This window comes from Euwallacea similis, chromosome 8 (assembly GCF_039881205.1).
Source record: "Euwallacea similis isolate ESF13 chromosome 8, ESF131.1, whole genome shotgun sequence".
Taxonomy (NCBI): domain Eukaryota; kingdom Metazoa; phylum Arthropoda; class Insecta; order Coleoptera; family Curculionidae; genus Euwallacea; species Euwallacea similis.
The window spans coordinates 1968898-1989331 of NC_089616.1; the positions used below are offsets into that span (position 1 = coordinate 1968898).

General features: G+C 35.6%; 1 protein-coding gene across 1 annotated transcript; it reads right to left on the reverse strand.

Annotated features, from left to right (window-relative positions):
- Positions 1-1651: 1651 nt before the first annotated feature.
- Positions 1652-13068, reverse strand: fs(1)M3 (female sterile (1) M3). Its single transcript, XM_066392768.1, has 30 exons — positions 12912-13068; positions 12741-12852; positions 10960-11150; positions 10705-10910; positions 10516-10651; positions 10300-10462; positions 9971-10074; positions 9676-9874; positions 9449-9615; positions 8075-8171; positions 7416-7625; positions 7152-7354; positions 6886-7051; positions 6620-6835; positions 6304-6563; positions 6013-6251; positions 5854-5948; positions 5651-5800; positions 5418-5599; positions 5041-5230; positions 4562-4878; positions 4189-4506; positions 3909-4134; positions 3641-3852; positions 3276-3456; positions 2898-3207; positions 2604-2841; positions 2392-2541; positions 2093-2294; positions 1652-2029 (listed from the first exon to the last, which is right to left on the reverse strand). Exons 1-30 carry the CDS (start codon positions 12936-12938, stop codon positions 1821-1823), a joined length of 5676 nt encoding a protein of 1891 aa, XP_066248865.1. The 5' UTR covers positions 12939-13068; the 3' UTR covers positions 1652-1820.
- Positions 13069-20434: the final 7366 nt, after the last annotated feature.

The window sequence follows — 20434 nt, forward strand, 5'->3', positions numbered from 1 at the left end:
GTTTTCCAAGAATAATATTAATTTAGAATTTCATATGATATTAAATACGCCATGTTCATAATTAATATACATATGTATATAATAAAGATAAAACCACTGTCAATCTTAATATTTTGTTTGGGTCTGTTAAAAGTTTGACAACTTTAAAGGCTGAAAAATATATGTAAATTTACAATTCTTTAATGAATAATAGCCATAAGCGTTGTGTCGCATTCTTGCAGGGACAAAATCTTCGCCGCCAAATTGTCCAGAATTCTTAATTTTTATTAATAATACGTTTGTGCATAATATACTTTAAACTTTTTAAAAATCTTGAAGACCGTTAGAGCTACCTCTGGAAGAGCCAAAATTGACAAATAATTTCGGCTTAAACCGGATGCACACACAATTGACACTTGAAACGCAAGAACGTTGAATTTTATTTCCTAAATTACAATTAAAAATTTTGGATCTATATATGTTGATCCTAAATATCACCATTGAGGTCGCAGAGCTTCGGAACAGCACTTTTTTCGAACCCTCATTTTTGGCACTAAAAAATTACAAAAATTGAGGACCTAAGTGATGCTATAACTCGGAGACTTTATAAGATATCGATACGTGGTTTGTGGTACTTTAAATAACTCGTCGAGATGATTAGAGTTATTTTTTAAGGCAGTTGGCCCACGTCTGCCCCAGTTATCGCGGTTCAAAGTTTGAAAAGTAGCAAAAAAATGGATACCCCCCTACCTCTTGATATTTTTAGAAAAAATTTAGACATTTTCGATATGCTGTTTATCTGTAGAATATACTCATATGGATCCTATATTGACCGTGGATAGCTCAATCGGGGTCGCGAAGTCTTGCAAAGGCTCTGTTTTCAAACCATCATTTTAGGCACCGAAAAATCTCAGCGATAGAATAATATCCCATTTTAAAAGACCAAAAATTATTCAATTTCCAATAAACTCAACTTCGATTAACAACAACCATAGTAAACACTATCTATATGTCAGTTGTACGAAATATTTATTTTATAGCTTCATAAGAACCGCAAAACACAATTTCTTTAACATTGTTTTTCATAACAATGATAAATTGTAATTTTTTTGTAGAGAAACTGTATGCCTGGTGAAAATTTTACAAGACATAAAAAAGTTTCAAAATAAAGCCAGCTTGTGCCAGAGAGAAAATTAAAATCATTCGTACAGGGCGTAACAAAAATACAAACTTTTGTTTACGAGCTACGCGCCATTTTTAATATTTCCAACCATTAAAAAAAGATCCTGCTTATATCAAAACATGCCATTTTATGTAGTAACTCAGTTTAAAAATGAGTGAAAATCGATAAAAGCGTTTAGCTATTATTTCGAAAAAATGAATTAATTTGAGATTTTTGGTCTTCTGTAGAGGTAATACAAAGCAACATTGGATATAGATAAGTTTACCTAGAACATCTTATTTTTGGTTAAGTGTTGCATAGTCATTTCAGGGCCACTCTTTATATTTACATTAAGAAACAAGTACTTGACATGCGAGTGTTTCAAAATAATTTGTACCCAATAAAGTTGCTCTATTAAGACTTCTTCAATACAATTTTTGAGTATTTTGGATTTTTCTAGCATTCAGTCCCTTGGGCATTTTCGGCTGACGCTGTAATAATAGAACTAAATCGTTTATAAATAATAATATTCGTTGATAAGGCTATTTCTAATTTGTGCAATAAATAGATATTTTGACAGTTAAAGATAAATTACCTAATATATATTGAATCAAGTTAATAACACATAACATACATCTAAAACAATAGTATCACTCACAATCACATTATTTTTCAAATCTTAGGTATGGGTGACCACTTGCAGTACTGAGTATTTGCTGGTTGAATGGGCAAAAAGATACAACTGGCCATTTAAATTGAAAGGTATTAAATTCTTTAAACCCCTCTTAATTCCCTGTGATTCTAATATCCAACCATCCGTGTATTGAAACGAGTAGATCTTATAGTTATCCTCAGTCACAATGCAAAGGTAGGCATCAGAACCGAAACCTGAGTAACAGAAGAAATATATCTTTAAATAAATTTAAATGTATTGAATTAAAGGGTACGTACCTCCCATATAGAACGTCGACAAACTAAGAACCGGTTCATCTAGAACAAAATTTTGGTAATAATAATAGTTGTCCCATTTTGGATGATATTTGAGAATATGAACGGGCTCTTCTCCATTGGCTAATATTATCATGCTGTCTCTCTCAACAACAACGCCTTCTATCTTGGTATATCCAAATGATAGACTTCTCAAATGTAGAAACTAAAAATTTTATGCACATATATTTTTCTGTGGAATTCCTTATTGAAAAATCAAAAGGATATAAAACGTACAGTTGGACTATTTTCTAAATATTCACCTTCTCAAGTGTTTCATTAAATCGATATATTTCAGTTGAAGGCTGTTTGCCTAAGTTCCCTATAACAAGAATAATTCCCTGATCAGTGTGCAATAAATATAGTGTCCATGCTCCATAAGAGGGAATGATTTGAATTTCTGAAGTACTTCTCTGGAAGAGATAAAGCCGAGTTTAGATAGAACTCGTAAAATTACAATTAATTTATGTAGTACCTTGTCGTCATTAAATCTGAAGATTGAGCAATTTAGATCATGAGTATCAGCAATAGGGTCGTAATATTTGGCTATAATGGCGTAGGTGACACCTTTGTTGGAAGTGAAAAATTTAACGTCACTAATGTAGCCCCTGAAATGTGATGGATATGCTTGGAAACTTCCATTGTCTGTTTCCTTACTAGAAGTACTCCAGACCATAGTAGAAATTTCACTTGTGTCGTCAGTATTATTAGCTCTAGAAATGTAATTCTAGCGTTGTTCAAGATGCATATAACGTTAAAATGTTCTTACCTGCATTTTGTACTGGTGCTAATACTATTCGTGGAAAAATTAACCGTTATGAAATCGTTTTCATAGCTAAAAACTCTTCGATGTGATTTATTGAGTATGGGAGTGACAGAAAGTTGTGGTGTTATCGCATACGAATGTTGTACAAAACATTTACATTCATTGGGTAAATTACATTTCTCGTGAGATTCTTCGCTAGTAATGTATTTCGTGACATAATCTTTGATCATTGGTATTCTGGCATCAGTTGCATTATGAATTCCCAATCGCCGATCTTCAGAGTTTTGGATATACATAAAATCTTTTGGTATATCTAGGAACAATTTTTTTATTGTATATAAGATGAGGCAGGTTTTGATAAGTCAAAGATCTGGGACTTACTTTGAACGCTGGCTATGTTATCCTTAATTATAGCCTTTATTTTCCTCATATCCCCGAAAATGTTTTCTTCTTCAACTCTAGCTGCTTTAGTGTCTATGATTCTTTTGATTTCATTCAGAGGAAAACCATTGATTTTGCTTATATTAATATTATTTTCAAATTTAACTGATTTTAGTATTGTCTGAAATAGTGTAATATTTTAACCACCATTATATCAAGAAAAAGTCGGAGGAAGAAAATTCAAGCCGGCATCAAACTTCTAGACTAACGCTAATGTTCATAAGTTGACAGGATTATACATTAACGAACGATGTAATATTCTGTTCATATCCTGTAGGCATATTCTAGAATAACATTTTACTTACAATGCTTCCATTAATAGCATCTGTATCCCCGCGGAAGACTGAGTCGTTATAAGACTCGGCAACATGAACATTATTGAGATAATCAACTGTAACATTTCCCAAGAAGGTAATATCATCCATAAAAAATTTTGGAGCTTTAACTTTCTGCTTGCTGATATCAAAAACGACATTCGCCAAATGAATTTTGTTCACAGTTTTAGCTTCAATGTTTTCTATGTAGAAATTGATCAGTATTTGATAAGATGGAATAATTAACACATTAACTCACCTTTAATTTCTAAATCTGTGAAGTAGTATATAGCGTTTGTAACTTGTTTTTCAGTAATATTTGTTAATAATCTGTTTTTCAATACATAATCCAAATTGAAATTATTCATATTATTTACATTCAAGTTATTTTCCACTCTTACAGAATCAAATGTTGCGCTGGGAATTTGTCGAAGTTTGGCTGTATTAACGATATTTTCTGGATTAATTCCTGCTATGCGGTTAGTCTAAAAAATACAAAGAAATGGAAAACGATTTTTTAGAAAACTGAGATAAGGTACCAGAAGCTTATCAGTCTGAAGCCCTGCGAAGAAAACTTTCTCGCCTAAGATGGTGAAATTGTTAACAGCATCTGCAGGAATTATTCTCTTAGGAAGTTCTGGAATAAAGAAGTCATTAACAATGAGGACATCTGCATTTCCAGTGACTGTTAATGATTCGGCGCCTATAATGTTTTGAAACTTTTTATAGCCCGTAATAATTTGGTCTTCTTTCGAATCAATCAAAATTGCATCCTCAATTAGATGTTCTAAGTCAATATTGTTCAGCTTATCTTTTATTGTGACAGTGTGTGCTACAACGTCTCCATTGATTACTACCTAAAAGTATTGACTTTTGATGATAGGAAGAAAGGACACATTTTGAACTACTAACGGGGGCAAGAATTGTATTGTTTTCTCTTCTCTTGACGCTTTTATCGATAATCCTAATCAAGTCGGAGTTTTCATCAAGAATAGTTATATTTCCTATTATTTCAATCTCTGTCCATTCTTGAGATTGTGGTGAACGAATGTGATTCATTGCTTCGTATATATTGCAAGGATGCATATGAGTTGCTTTCACAGAATTATCCAAATTCGTATTTCTAAGCGTAATTCCTCCCGGAGCTGAAATCACTTGAGGCTTCTTTGAAGATGTGTTGATGAGGTTCGTAACATTGAACTCGTTTATCATTTTTGTAACTAAATGTTCTACAAATATTATGGATTAATCAGTTCAACATAATTAGAAATAATAAAAAATGACGTTTATGACTGATTATGAAAAATACGTTTATTTTTCATAATCAGTAAGTTTATCTTTATTAATAAAAGAATATCTAGTAATTTTTTCCTTTTTGATTCACTCCTTACCTGTTTTGAGATTATTAAATGTGAATCTTCCACTAATTGACTGGTTATGACCCTTGTGGAGTATTCGCTTCGTTAATGAAGAGAAGTCAATTTTATTTATTGTCTCAGCAACCAGATTGCCTATATGGATTTTGCCAGAAAATTTTATATCTTGAACTAAATCTGCCTTGGTGTTTCTTTGGAAATTGCTCTTCAAATTAGGAAAAATACATTAAGAACGGTTTCTCTATATTATAGTTTCAGAGACTTTTTTTCAACTTTGTTGCAGCAGAATTCTAAGTTGCTATATAAATTATATTCTGAAAAAACTTCGTTGCCGTCATACGGTGCGATAAGCTTTTAGAGTATACCAATAAGGAAATCTACTAGCTACCTACCTGATTAATTAAGCTCAGAATATTGTGATCATTTATAGTATTCAAATCCTCTATCTGCTGTACACTGAGATTTCCTTTTACATGTATGGCCTTAAGTTGTTTCGTTTTCATTATCATGTCTAGTTTTTCCATATATTCTTCAACATTATAGTTGTTAATAGTTCTGACGTAAAGTTTCCCAACTGAAAATTTGAAACTGAATTATTTATGATAATAATAAGGATATGATGTACCTGAAGCATTTTTCAATGACAAATTGCTCAAGTTTTGTGGACTATTCAAGTTAATTAAATTTTCAGTCTTTGGCATGTTGTTTATTGTTTCTGTCGAAATATTTCCTTTTAAGTTTCCTTTAACAGTGATTGACTGAAAAGTCTTTTTTTCTGAAAATAATTATTGGTGTTCTTTACAAGTTTCTTTAGACTTACGTATTTACCAGAAAACTTCTGTGGCAATACTTTATTCACATTATCTTCTAAAATCCTAGTTATCAACGTATTGTGGAATATCTTCTTGCCTCTAATTATGTATCTGAAACAGTAAACAATATTCATTTAAGAATCTAAAGAATAGTAGCGAAGTTGACGAAATATACCTTTTTCCATCATTTCTCACTGTTTCAGAAACTAAACTGGTCAAGTTGAATAATTGCTTATTCTGATTATTTACCAAAATATCACCATTTACAGTGATATTTTTAAAGACCAATCGACTTTTGATCTCAGTCTCATTGCTGTTTACAGCAAAATTCAACATTGGAACTTCGTTTATGAAATTCGTATTTAAATGAGGTACCGACACTCCATTCATGGCTTCCAAATAGACTGGAATTTGCTGGAATAATTACCGTAAATCTAAATTAGGACACGTATAGTCTAAGACTTGCCTGATCACCATTCTTAGTCCAATATCCATTGATATCATCCATTGTATAGTTCTTACCATTAATATCCATAGTAGAATTTGGATATATTGATAAATTATTGATATAAAGATTTCCTCTAATGATGATATTTGCTGAGTATTTCTGCATTAAATCGGATTGATTCGTTCCAAAGACATGACCGTCTTTTCTGATGTAAGGAATATCATTTTTGAGTACTTTTAGATTATTTTTAACTGTAATATGATCAATCTTCACTTTTCCTGTAAAATGTAGCATTGCAATATCGCGACCTATTTTGGTATTCATATTTCAATACCTTTGACTGTCGCATTTTGATCAATTAAGACACTGTTGGAAATATTGATTCCATTCACAGTTTCGCTTTCAATCTTAAAAGCATCAATGTGGGGAAACTTTATGTCCGTAGTGATATTCTGTTCCGTGGTTATAGTCATAAGATCTTTAACTTGAATGCCGTTTAAGAACTTCGTTTCAAGTGAGTTTAATGTAATTTCCGGTACCGTTAAGTTACCTAGAGATACATTATTGGTTCCTTTAAGGTAATTTAATACAATTGAATACCGTCAATAAGGCTATCTGATCCGATCTCAAAGACCGCTGCTTCAAATGCGGACCATTTAATACCATCCAAATACTCTACATCCAGATTGTTAATATAGACATGAGGAGCAAATTTCAGGTCCTGAAGATTTCCTTGAAAGACTCCAGGAGCTGCTTTAAGAGGTTTCTAAAGGAAGAATCATAATTTCTGAATTATACTTGAGCTTGTTACAGATATTGCATAAATGAAAATTTTATTTTTCAGTAATTTTTCTATTTTTGCTCACCCCATTGAGTTGAAGAACTGTTGAATTTGTAGCGAAGACATTTTCAAATGATTTGACACCTTTAATTTTGGTAGAGTTATTTTTCCTGACAATAAGGTGGATATCGATATTATTGATTTTTTGAGAATAAATTTTAGGAACAATAATGTTTTTAACTTTAAGTTGCCCTTTTATGTATCTTTCATCATTACTTCGAAGAAGATCTAAAATGCGGTGATTGAATTTGCCTATATGATAAATGGTATTGAGGTAATTCTGATTTACCCTCGAACAATTTTGAAGCATTCCCACTTGCAACTAAAATATTAGTTTTGAGGCTTTCAATATTCACAGGTCCTTTAATAGTCTGTTCTTCGTTAGATCGCAGCCACAAATCTGGGTTCCACTCTTTTCCATTTGTCGTATTGAACACCAAATTATTCGTTCTTATAGTTTTAGCAGTAATATTGCCCCTAATGATGACCTGCCCACTAACTGCCTAAAAAACTTGATGTTTGTGCATAACGATTGTGGTGTACGTAATTTAGGTCAGGTGCTGATTGTGAGTACCTGATTTACTTCCTTACTTGTTCCTTTTTAATTGTTAATAATTAGTTTATTTATAGGTGTATTATAATCTGGTTATTGTCATAGATAGGTCTGGCAAACCATCAATTATTATTATTTTTTAGAGTATTTGCGAATAGTTACTTTTTGTCAAATTAGTTTATTTAAATAGTTGTCAAGATTAAATAAAAAACAGTTCTTTACTACATTCGCGATCGTCAACATCATTTTAACCAAAAGGACACGATGATTATTTTAATTATTTATTGACCTAGACACGATAATTTGTAAAGTGATGTGTCCTAGGGCAAAAAGAATGAATAAGCAACAAAGTATTGAGACCTTTATTATAGGGTTCATAATGCAATAGAAGCAACTTACGAGTTGAGTGGAATTTCCCTCCGTATTTAAAACGAGCTTCAGTTTATTTAATCGGGTAGTTAAGGCAGTCAATTTGGCTTCATTGTTTGTATCCTAAAACATAATTTCACTTATATGGCTACTAAGAAAAATGATAAAAACTAAGGCAAAATGTTTATGTGAACTTAAGTCCGCTAACACTTTGATTTCGAGATAGAGGGCGTCAAAGTTTTGAAAAAAATCAGTTAAGTTAGTTCAGGTTAAGTTTTTTGAAATTTTATTACACAGGCTGTAATGTATCATTATGAAAATATTCCAGGGAATGATAGTACTCTGCAAAATAATTAAAAAATGCTAATAAACCCTTGGTCAAAAAAGCACCACTTTGCATATACAGGGTGGCAAAGAGTAAAGTCTTACACCTTAGTAGGAGGACATTTTCAACAATTTTTATAATTTTGTTTTCGTTTAGATTTGTTTTTATTTTGAGGAACATGATTAAATGTTACGAATTGCTTCAGATAGCTGATAATTGAGCCGGATCATTATTTTTTCCTTACTTCCTTTATATTTTTAATTTGCATCAATAAATATTTTTGCAAATTTTGCGAAAATGGTGAAAAAGACGAAAATAAGGCAAGAGACTGAAAAATTATAGAATTGAAGAAGGAATTTTAATTTGGTATCAGAATTTATACTTTACATGGAAAATGGTGCCTTTTTGATTATGGATTCGTCAGCATTTTTTAAAATTATTTTTCACAGTATAGTAAGTATGGATAGTACTTAGTTACCCATGCTTGAGGAAGAGGCGAACCGAGGACATTACAATTACTAATTATTTTCAACACAGCTCGCACTGCACTGTCCGGTTTCACGTCCGCCTATGACTTTTTTTTCTCGATAGCCAGGAACTGTAACTTCGATTCAATTTAAGTTCTTTCCAGTATGCTGTTCGGTGATCGTGCACCTTCGGAATCCCGAATACAAACGATACAATTCCCCAGTATTGTTAAACAAAATCGGATTTCAAAAGTGCGATTTTTGTCTGTTTTGAGCGGGACACAATCTCGTACGAACGGTAGTTACGGTTTTATGAAATCAACCTTTAACTTCGCACAAGCTTTTTCAAATTTTTTCCACATTTTCACTGGAAATTTGGGATTTTTCGTGAGCGAAATGGGAGAAGACGCGGAGAGGCCGTTCATACTGACAACAAAAGAGTTATTGTTTTGTTTCCAAAGTCTTTTTGACAGAAAGCGTCGCTTCCGTGTGACGTATTTGTAGAAAACCACGTGTAGATTTGCTAACATTAAAAATGGGGAAATTTCTGGAAGTTCAATTTTTTCCCACAAAAGTTCTAGAATAAAATTTAAAAAAAACCATTTTACCTCTTCAGTAGCATTCAAAGTGTTCCTCTTTTGAGGGTTTCGCTTCCGTTCTTCCATAGGGTTTCCAGGAACATAATTACTCATTTGATTTAGCCGAGTTCTCCGGTCGTAAACCTTCTCCTCTAAATTATGAAAGCATTTCCGAAGCGCTTGGTCTTGTTCTGTCTCTATAAAATAGACAAATTGAAATTTGTTTTACGAGCGTTATATCTAAATAATAAATTTACCTATTTCAGCATGTGCCCCGAGACTCATCCCAGAGATGTTTATTATGTTATCTGCGTTTAAACCGGCTATAAAAGTGATATTGCCTCTTTCGTTTTCTCCTTTGTCAATGTCAAATATAACCGAATAATTCTCCCTATAGCTCTTTGTTTTGTATAGAAGAATGGTGTCTTTTTGCGGTTTCAGAATTGTAAATTTCTCCTGTGAATAATTGCAGTCAAAACACACGGCAGCTTTTTCCACAGGGAAATGACTAATCATTAAAAAAATTTCCATGAAACGTGAATTTTACGTTACCTTTTGAACATGAACAATGAATGGAGTGGAATTTGCATAGACGACTAGCGACTTTTCGATTTTTTCTTTCCAATGAAATGTGTCTTTATGAACTAGCTCATACCCTGAAATGCACCTAAGGAAATTAACGAAACAATTGTTGCTCAACGCAAAGCAGAACATGCTGCTTTTCTCGAATTCAACAGAAATCAGTCTGTTATTCTTTAAAAGCTTTTTTAGAGGCGCGTTTGAATGACAGTTTTAAGAGGCAGTAAAAGATCTTTTACTGCCGAGGCCAGCATTTTTGTGTCCTGTAATGGTCAACTGTTTCTAGATAAGACTATTTTTACCGTTCCATTTATAGAGGTCTTGGCTGTGTCCTTCTTCATAAATCAACACGTGAGGAATATTTTTTAGCAGAAAAATGTTCATGTAGATTGGATTCTGGAGGTGCAATTGTTGTATTTTCTTCAGCTTGTCCTGCTTAAACATATAAACAGATGACCAGCTGCCCTGCAGAGGTAGAAGTCAATAAGACTAGTTTTTAAGAATGCGCGATCTCAAACCATTTCGTAGTTATCAGAACTTTGTCCAGCAATAACTATCTCTGAATTTTTATGTGCGAAGCTGCCCAAGGTGGTAATTTCAGAAGTGTGGAGCAAATCTACGCGATCAAAATAGGTGCCAAACCATTTGTAGATGCTGAGGGAGATGCACGATCAACAGTCATGATGGTTCGACCCATGGCTACTTACCTGATAGATGCCATGTGGCCAGCCCTAGCTGTTCCAGAAATCAAGTACACACTACCTTCGTTCACGAAGAATAATCCTTCAGCTGAACGGGGGGCCAAAATGCTCTGCATGAAGGTGGGCACAGTTTCATTTGCTCGGATGGTATAAATCAAAATTTCATTTGGGGTGGAGAGAGCCAAAAAGCCAATTTCTTCGTACTCAAATACCTACAATTTCCCGTTAATTCACTACTATTTAGGTAGTACCATGTTGTACCTTAAAAAAGATGGTCTCAGGGATTTCAAAAGTTGAATAAAATTTCATGCTCAAAACACGTCCCATGGTTGCAAGAAAAACCTCTTCATTTATGGAGATAAAGGTCTTGTTGAAGAGCGTATAGACATGGATGCGTGGGTCCTCAGGGGTGTTCTTATGACGAAAACTTGATAATATGGGCTCTTCGGATTCTGTAATATATGGAGGAAGACTTAATAATGTTGTTGTTTTCATCCTGCCTTTATCCTTCCTTTATTAATGGACAAACACTGGTTTTTAAAAGATAGCGACTCGAACTGTGTATTACCTAATGTGATTCCAGATTTATGAGCTATCAAGATGTATCTATATCTAATTGGCTTGTATCTCCCCAATAATGATTATTATGCTATTAATCACGCTAGTGATTTATCACGACGCAATATATGATTTCATTTCTCACTTCGCTCATTAAAACATGCAAATGAGCATAAAGATATCATAATTCAGCGTATAAAGACGGAGTCTTGTAGGGGACCTACTATTGACCTTTATTGTAGTTTTTATTGTAGCTACATGATGTCCCAAAGATAAGAATTCTTATTTACGTTTTAGTAATTTGTGTAGATGGCTTAGTGGACATCATCAATAATCACAATCATTAATAATCATGGGTTTATTATAGCTATTTTCGTTGTAAGGAGTTGAGTCTACTATGTCTTTACACGAACCATTAGAATCTTGCATTTTGCATCTGCACACCTTCTTGAGTAGATCTAGAGCAAAACTGTTTTCGTATTGTGACTTTACGCAAACAGATTCGCAAAATATTTTTCTACTTTCCTGCTTCATTCTGATTTTTCAAGGCTTCGTGAGATTCACCGTATCTCAAATTAGTTTAGGTTAGTCGAGGTTAGTTTGGGGATTAAAAACCTGTCCGCTCCTCAAAGTTGTGACCGTTGGATGCCTCCTGCCCCGAGTCCGGGAACCAACCCCGGAGGGAGAAGACAGAGGTAGCAGACGCGGAAGGCAGAAGCATGGAAGTTCAATGGGTAAAACCGGAGAGTTTGCGAACGCGGACTTACCGAAGTAATAATCTATTGTGTTATCAGAAATCAGTTCTTGGGACAAACACGATAGGAAAGGCCATAGAAGATTAAGACGATATAACGAGGGGAGCAAACATCCAAAAACGATCATAAACATTTAGATGCCACGGTGCAAAGACAAGCATCTCAGAGGAAAACGCAAACATGCAGGAACAATATTCATTGTCGAAGAGAAAAATTTCTGTCGGACATATACATCAGGATTGGTAACAACACGATATGGGACTAGAAGGGGATAGACAAAGGGATCGAAAGGAGGAAGAGTGGCGTTGCCCCGAAACTTGAAAGGACACAAACCGAGCATGGGGAGACTCTCTCGATTATACGAAGGGCGAGCAGGACTGATATAACCGAAAGGGAATGTAGATGTTCTAAAAATACAACAAATGAACAAAACATGGAATAGCAGAAGACGAGAAGAGTAGACAGTAGCTATTCATAATCTTCCCCACCCTGACGATATATCCCTCGGGGACAGGTCTGGAGTAGGAGGAGGCTCTTTGGTCCCGAGTGGGTGTATCGGTGAATCCCACAATACACAGCCGCCAGAACAATAGGTCGGGAATCTTGAAGGTTTTCGTCGTGAGAAAAAAAATCGGGTTAAGCCAAGTTAGGTCATGTTAATTCAGTTCAAATGATTCTTGAAGATTATATCTTGCATACGGGGTGGTTTATATTTAATTCGTAACTTACCATCAGCATTCGTTGCTAATCGATTATCCAAAATGTTTGATTGTTTATTGAGGTACAAATCTAAACTTTGCTCCTTTTCTGCCTTTACTGACCATATTACTGACCCAATCCACTTAAAATTATCGTAAGAATTCGTTATTTAAATGAATAAAAAGTTAATTCCAGACATACCACTAGAACAAATAGATGATTGTTCATGTTAAACCAACCAGACGGCCAACTGCAAGCAAACCAGAAATGAGTTTCAGGTGGGCACTATCACACAAATGTACAAACAAGAAAAACCAACACAATAACAACAACTTTTTTATGTTAAGAAGGCATACTGAATGATTTGAGGGATATTGGCGTAGATCGTACAGAAATAATTTCACTAGAGACGAATGGGCATGAAGATTTTCATAAAATACATTTAACTTGCATACAAATGACTAGGAATATTAAATAATCAATTTAATGTCCAATTTAAATGCCTTTAAAAGCGCTAAACACTTAGCAAATGAACTAGAAGCGATTTAATCGAAATAAAAATTTGATTAAGCTAAATGATGGGGTTAAACCGGAATTGAGCATTTTCCCACATCCCGGCCAGTGGGTGGTCAGTAAGGGTATAGCACCCCGTATAATCCCGTCTTTTTGTTCAGAGAGTGGACATGAGGGCCATAATATACGTATATATACGGATACTGACATGCTATAGATTCCCCATCCGTTATGCAGGGCCGGGGCTTGATTTATTCATGATGAGATCCAGTCCCGCTGAAAACGCCATTTTCTGCCCCGCAAGGATGGGAATTTGATGTAATGAAGTGGCGAGTGAGCGAAGCCTGCGTCGATACGAAGGAAATTCGATGTAAGCCGCATATCTTCGAATCTGGGTCACCTCAGGTTCACGACCAATGTCTTAATGCATCCAACACGGCCCTGTCGAATAGCTATAACCCGGGCACATTTACATGTTATTTGCATTTGGTGAACGCTGGTCATTTATAAACGAACCTCGGTATATGTCACTGAAAGATTAGTCTGTCACTCAAGCGGTCCAGCATTATATCATGGTCATTCTTTTGCACTGAAATGGCCCGCTTTAGATTACTGGCAATCATCCTAATATGCAACAAAACGACATTCATTTATATCTATTAAATGAACCTTGTATGCGGGACTATTTTATTACGAGCGAAAAAAATGCTATTTAGGACACAGGAGGGGATTTGTGGAAGTTGGAACCAGCCATTGATGAGCGAGGGGATGTTTGGTGCAGGTAGCGAATTAGGTCACCATATTTCCCCAATAAATGCTGTCTTGCGTGTCGGCCCTGCGCATGGGATCATTTTGGCGTTGTTGCCTCAGACGGCTCTGGAATCATGCCACGATGGGTAAAAACCATTCGATCGTCAATTGTTGAATCGTCGCATCCAAGGTCTCTGGATCAAACTAAAACTCGATCGTCGGAGTTGGAATTTTCTTATTGGGCATAAAGAGTGCAGTGGCTCGAATCCAGAACAGTAGCGTAGTTAGTTAAGTTTTATCAGGATGCAATAAAACAAATGAGTTATCCATAAAAAGGTCAAAATAGGAGCAGAACGGGCGTTTTGGGATCGATTCAGAATTTAAGAAGTTGCACTGAGCTGCGCCTAGAACCACCTCTTCGAGCACCTCTTCTAAATCTCCATACTCACTTCCTTCTTACATAACAGCTTTAATAGGCCCTCACGGGCCCAAACTCGCCAGACTTAAAATTCTCCATTGCCATAACAAACAACGGCTTTGATCCCTTCCCCCCAACGTAACCAGTTTCATTTTAACTTTATGAAAATTCCCAGCATAGAAGTCGATTCGACGCTCTCCCAAATGAATGCAGATTTCCAATACTGAGCACCGTATAGGGACGCTAAAAGCAGAACTGCACTATTCAAAGGGCTAGTTGTCGTTTTTCGATTGAAATTACCCTTTCGATATGGCGGGACTGGCCATGCCGGACCATCATATTACTTTGCAAAAAATAGCCGCGGTATGCTTATAACAAAATATAATTAGCGGCGGTTGCTGCAAACAGATTGTGCGGATTGCCGGGCATAAATTAATTTATTTTGAGTTTGTTACACGCTGTGTAAAAGGTTTTTACGCAACAGGGAAAAAGCATTTTTTAACTTTCCTACATGCATTTCACGTGATATACAGGGTGTCCAAGACAAGGATGTACAGCATTCTAAATGTTTTTAGATGATTTGAAATTCTGGGACTTCTCTCTTCTCTTGGTACCCGGGAGTCTCGCTTTAGCGATGAAGGACAGCACCGCTCCTCTCCGATGAACCATGGTACTTGTGGTTAACCTGTAACCTGAACTACCCTGTGGAGTCTCCTGAAGACACGCAACGAAGACCAGTGCAAAAGTTTACTTATTCGCGATTGCCCTAATTACGGGGGGGGGGGGGGGGGTCAGTAATACGTTCAATAAACTTCGATGGAAAACACATGGAAAGTGCTCGCAAAGCTGTGTTATTTAAAGAAATAAAACCTTCTCAGCTCGCACATTAGCAAATTCCACAACTGATAATATGGGTCCAATTACCCATTCTAACATTTCCCCCTTCCAGCCTCAAAAACATCAATGTGTTATGCTAGTCACAATAGTAGCATTGTTGGGCATAATGGGGTTTTCCTGAGGCTTATGCGTGAATGGGGGTATTAAATTCCATCGGACTGATGCAATTTTACTGAAATATCCTAATGGCACAAACAGATTTGGCGAGTTGACAGTTTCCCCGTTAATTCGGACGGACAGACTTACCGACAACCAGAGCCTGATATATTAGTATCTATTTCGTATTGTTTTAGCGAGCCTTTATGTAAATTATTACATGGAATTTCGCAGGGGAAGGCAAATGAATATGCATCTTTAAAATTTAGAAAATGCAACGGAAATGGAAAAATATGGAAGCGTTGTTGGATTCTGTGGAAAACCGGTCTGAAACGGACGCGATTCACAACGGAATGTATAATCCAGGTGGGCTAGTAGAAGTTCTGATATAAGACGGGGGCGAAGAGCACGCCGGTATGGTGGTAGAACGGAATGGAAATGGAATGGAAATGGAATGGAATGGAAATGGAATGGAAATGGAATGGAAATGGAATGAAAATGGAATGGAAATGGAATGGAAATGGAATGGAAATGGAATGGAAATGGAATGGAAATGGAATGGAAATGGAATGGAAATGGAATGGAATGGAAATGGAATGGAAATGGAATGGAAATGGAATGGAAATGGAATGGAAATGGAATGGAAATGGAATGGAAATGGAACAAAAACGGAAAGAAGAAGAATACAGCTCCTGGGTTTCAAAAACTGAACCATCTATTGAACAACCAGTAAAATACCTCTATAACCAAAACTAGCAACGAGCATCGTTACAACTACTGCCATGATCTTGCTCTAGTCATACGACCCCTGCGACCAGGGCGTAATTAAGTTCCAAATTAACTAAATTGAGAAATTAAACTGCAGGGCATCATCTGTCAACCTAATGATCTCATAATCACTAAACTGAACCAAAGGGATAAAAAACTGCAAGATCCCCATCCTAAATGAGACACAAAACGCCATTCAAATTCGCCCAATGTTGCTACTTAACCCATAATGCGAAACTCGTAACATTAAGCGAAGCTACTATGTAAGCTATTTTTGTTTCCTATGAACCTTCAGGAAATATGATTCCTTTAAGTTTAGGCATGAATGAAATCTCAACAAGTCGTAGGAAATCATCCAGGAGTAGACACTTAATAGACCTAATGGAGAGTTATTAGTTACGCGCGCTCCTCTTCCTGATTAATTTGTAACGTTCAAAGCTCAAATTAATCAAAATTATGATTAATCCGGATTATGCGGAGGCTTTGTTTGTAGATATTTATTTCAGGGAAGTACAGCCAAAGCAGAAGAATGTTGGGATTCGGTTGCATGGAACGCCCCCCAAAGTAGCATTCTGGAAAGCGATAGTAATTAGCAGTGGCGATTTTATACCCGCCATATTTTTGCCGTCCGTTCTAAAGTTAATCGCAAAGTCCTGCCTTCAGGGAAAAGAGTTTAATGTTTTTAATCAGATAAAACTGCTCACACACGTGTAATATGCGTTGAAGCAGGAGTGCCTAATCCTGCCTGCTATATCGTATTCCTCTTATATTTAAATTCGTTAGGTTCATTACTGCATTTAACTGAACGTGGCGGAGGTTTTAGCTCAACGTTTAATTATCGCAGATATTTCATTCTAGGGTTTAGTCGTTGAAAATTAAATGATTGCGGAAATCGTTTAGATTTAAATATGTTTATTGGATATTTTTAACGGCAAAGGTTCTGACGAATTTCAAGTATTGAAAACTGTTAAGCTCGCGTTTTCTACACAATCGATCGAATTGGTGTATTGCGCTGAAGTTAAAAATTTCGGGAGTTCACTCAGTATCGCTTAGGTTAGTATAAGTAACAAATATACAAATTATAAATATATATATGTATAAATGATATACAGGGTGTCTAAAAAAGGCGCGGCAATAATTAAGGGGGTGATTTTTCAGGTCATTTTTCGAAAAAAAGTTCTCATAAACATAGTTCTGGAAATATATTGTTTCTAATATACAGGGTGTTAATTTTTTTAAAATTTTGTTGGTTTTTGAAAAATAATTAAAATATCTTTTGACCATTTTTTTTGAAATTTAGTAACAGTGCTTGTAGTAATAAGGAGCTGATAACTAAATTAAAATTATTAAGTCCAGTGGCGTCAGGGCGGGACCTTAACTAAATTTATTGACAAAAGAATGTACGCCACTGACGTTAATTACATTTCTATATATTTTTTTAGATAAAGCAACTAAAAATACAACTTTTTTGTCTCTTGAATTTTCGGCGTATCTTGCTTCGTTTTCGAGATAAAAATAAAAACCATTTTATTGCATGTCCATTTATCGTACAAAAACGCCACTGGACTTAATAATTTTAATCTAGTTAGGACCAAATCAGCCCCTTATTACTACAAACACTGTTACTAAATTTCAAAAAAATTGGTTAAAAAATATTAGGTGTACAACTTTGCTTCCGCCGTTTTTGAATAGATGTATGTAGCGGTAAGTAATGATCGAAATAAATAACCCCATGTGGGCATGCAGGAGCCTTGGGCACCTGTTAACATAACCTCATAAAAATATTAGTCTATTTGTGTCTTCATCATAAAGTTATTCGCAATTGAAAATGTCAGTGTACGAGCCAAATTCTCGTCATTTGCGGGAGGTTTTACTTTTCTGCTTCAATATGAAGAAATCTGCTGCTGAGGCTCATCGAATGCTCTCAGATACTTATGGGGAAGCCACTATTAGTGAAAGGACATGTCGTGAGTGGTTTCAGCGCTTCAAGAACGGTGATTTTCACGTCGAAGACCAACATAGCGGTGGAAGAAAGAAGGTTTTCCAAGATGCGAACTTGGAAGCATTACTTGACGAAGACTCGTGTCAAAGTCAACAAGAATTGGCACAATCATTGGGAGTGACTCAACAAACAATCTCAAAACGCCTCAAAGACATGGGAATGATTCAGAAGCAAGGATATTGGGTGCCGTACGAGTTGAAACCAAGAGATATTGACAGGCGTCTGTTCGCTTGTGAACAGTTGCTTGCAAGGCAAAGACGGAAGGGATTTCTGCATCGTATTGTGACTGGGGACGAGAAATGGGTTCATTACGATAATCCCAAACGCAAAAAGACTTGGGGATATCCCGGCCATGCTTCCACGTCGACGGCCAAACCGTCTATTCATGGTTCCAAAATCATGCTCTGTATTTGGTGGGATCAACTCGGCGTAATATATTATGAGCTGTTACAACCAACTGAAACAATCACAGGTGCTCTTTATCGAACCCAATTAATGCGTTTGAGCCGAGCATTGAAAAAGAAACGGCTGCAATACAACGAGAGACATGATAAAGTGATTTTGCAGCACGATAATGCTCGACCCCATGTTGCGCAAGTGGTCAAGAAATACTTGGAAACATTGAAATGGGAAGTCCTACCCCACCCGCCATATTCTCCTGACCTAGCTCCTTCTGATTATCACTTGTTTCGATCCATGGCACATGGGCTAGCTGACCAACACTTCCGGTCTTATGAAGAAGTAAGAAATTGGATAGAATCGTGGATCGCTTCAAAAGATGTCCAATTTTTTCAACACGGGATTCGTATGCTGCCCGAAAGATGGGAGAAAGTAGTGGCCAGCGATGGACAATACTTTGGATCCTAAAGGTATAATTAGTTTTTTACAATAAAATCGCGAAATTCGGAAAAAAAACGGCGGAAGCAAAGTTGTACACCTAATATTTTAATTATTTTTCAAAAACTAACAAAATTAAAAAAAAAATTGTATCTTGGAAACAATACATTTCCGGAACTATGTTTATGGAAAATTTTTTTCCATAAAATGACCTGAGAAATCACCTCCTTAAATATTGCTGCGTCTTTTTTAAACGCCCTGTATAGAAATAAATATTTCAATTATAAATATATAAAAAATAAATATATAAATTAAACATTTAAAAATAATAAACATATAGATATGTAAATACAAATGGCGAACATTTTTTACACGAACACCCGGTACCCCGAACTCCATATCATATATTCCAATACCAGACAAACTAAGATACCCATCGATTTCCCTGTAAGTGTACAAATCGACAAATTCTTTGAATAAAATCAGTATCGAATTCGCGGCCATTAAGGACATTGTAGGAAGTAAAGAACATTTTATGCGGGTTGCTTGGGCTTCTTTATAGACTGGTAATTTTCCGGGTTTTAAATTTTAATCTTATCAACAGTAGGTAGGCAATCAACTTAAACAAGTTTGGAATGGTAAATTAAAATTATACGAAATCGTTCTCGCAAAGGGGAGAAAATAATTTCTTAAGCCAAAGCGCTTCACTGCGGTGAAAATAAACCGAATTGATGCTAACTCTTATATCCGAAAGACTCAATTCTTCTTTAATTCAATGTCTATTGACTCGACTACTCCTTTGATTAAAAGAGGAGGATCCACTTTTTTCTGCTTAATGAAATAAGAAACCTTGCGACCGGATTGAACGAAATTTGAACATAATCGAGAGATACATCAATTTCGACCTTAAATTTCATTCCACGAACCAATTCGCGTCTTCTTTGCAACGATGAGTGATTCTAATGGGCCTGAATGTCTTCAGCTGTGTCAAATTGACGTTTTAATTTAATTAAAATTAAGATTAAATCAATTTTAATTTAAGTTGCCCTAGCTTAAGGGCACATCTACTTGACAAGTGCAGATATCCAATTAGGCTATGTGGATCATGCTAGTGTGTTATTTATTTGTCCGAGCTCAAGACACATTAAGACGCTGCGATGGAGCAAACTGCTAATACCTACATCAAAACATACATATATGGCATCATTTAGACATGATTTCACCCTAATAATTAAACTAATAGGTCGTGTGTGCATGGGGTGATTATAGTCTCCTTACAGGATTTCGTAGAGAAGCAAAGCAAGGGGATTCATCTGTGAAATTACGTAAAGTAATTGATTTCCCTGTTTCTGCACTGCGAATGAATAAGTACTGCGCCTCAACGGCAAATGGAGCCTTCTTCCACAAAGGCCCTGCGCTATTAAGTTGCAGTTAAACCGTACC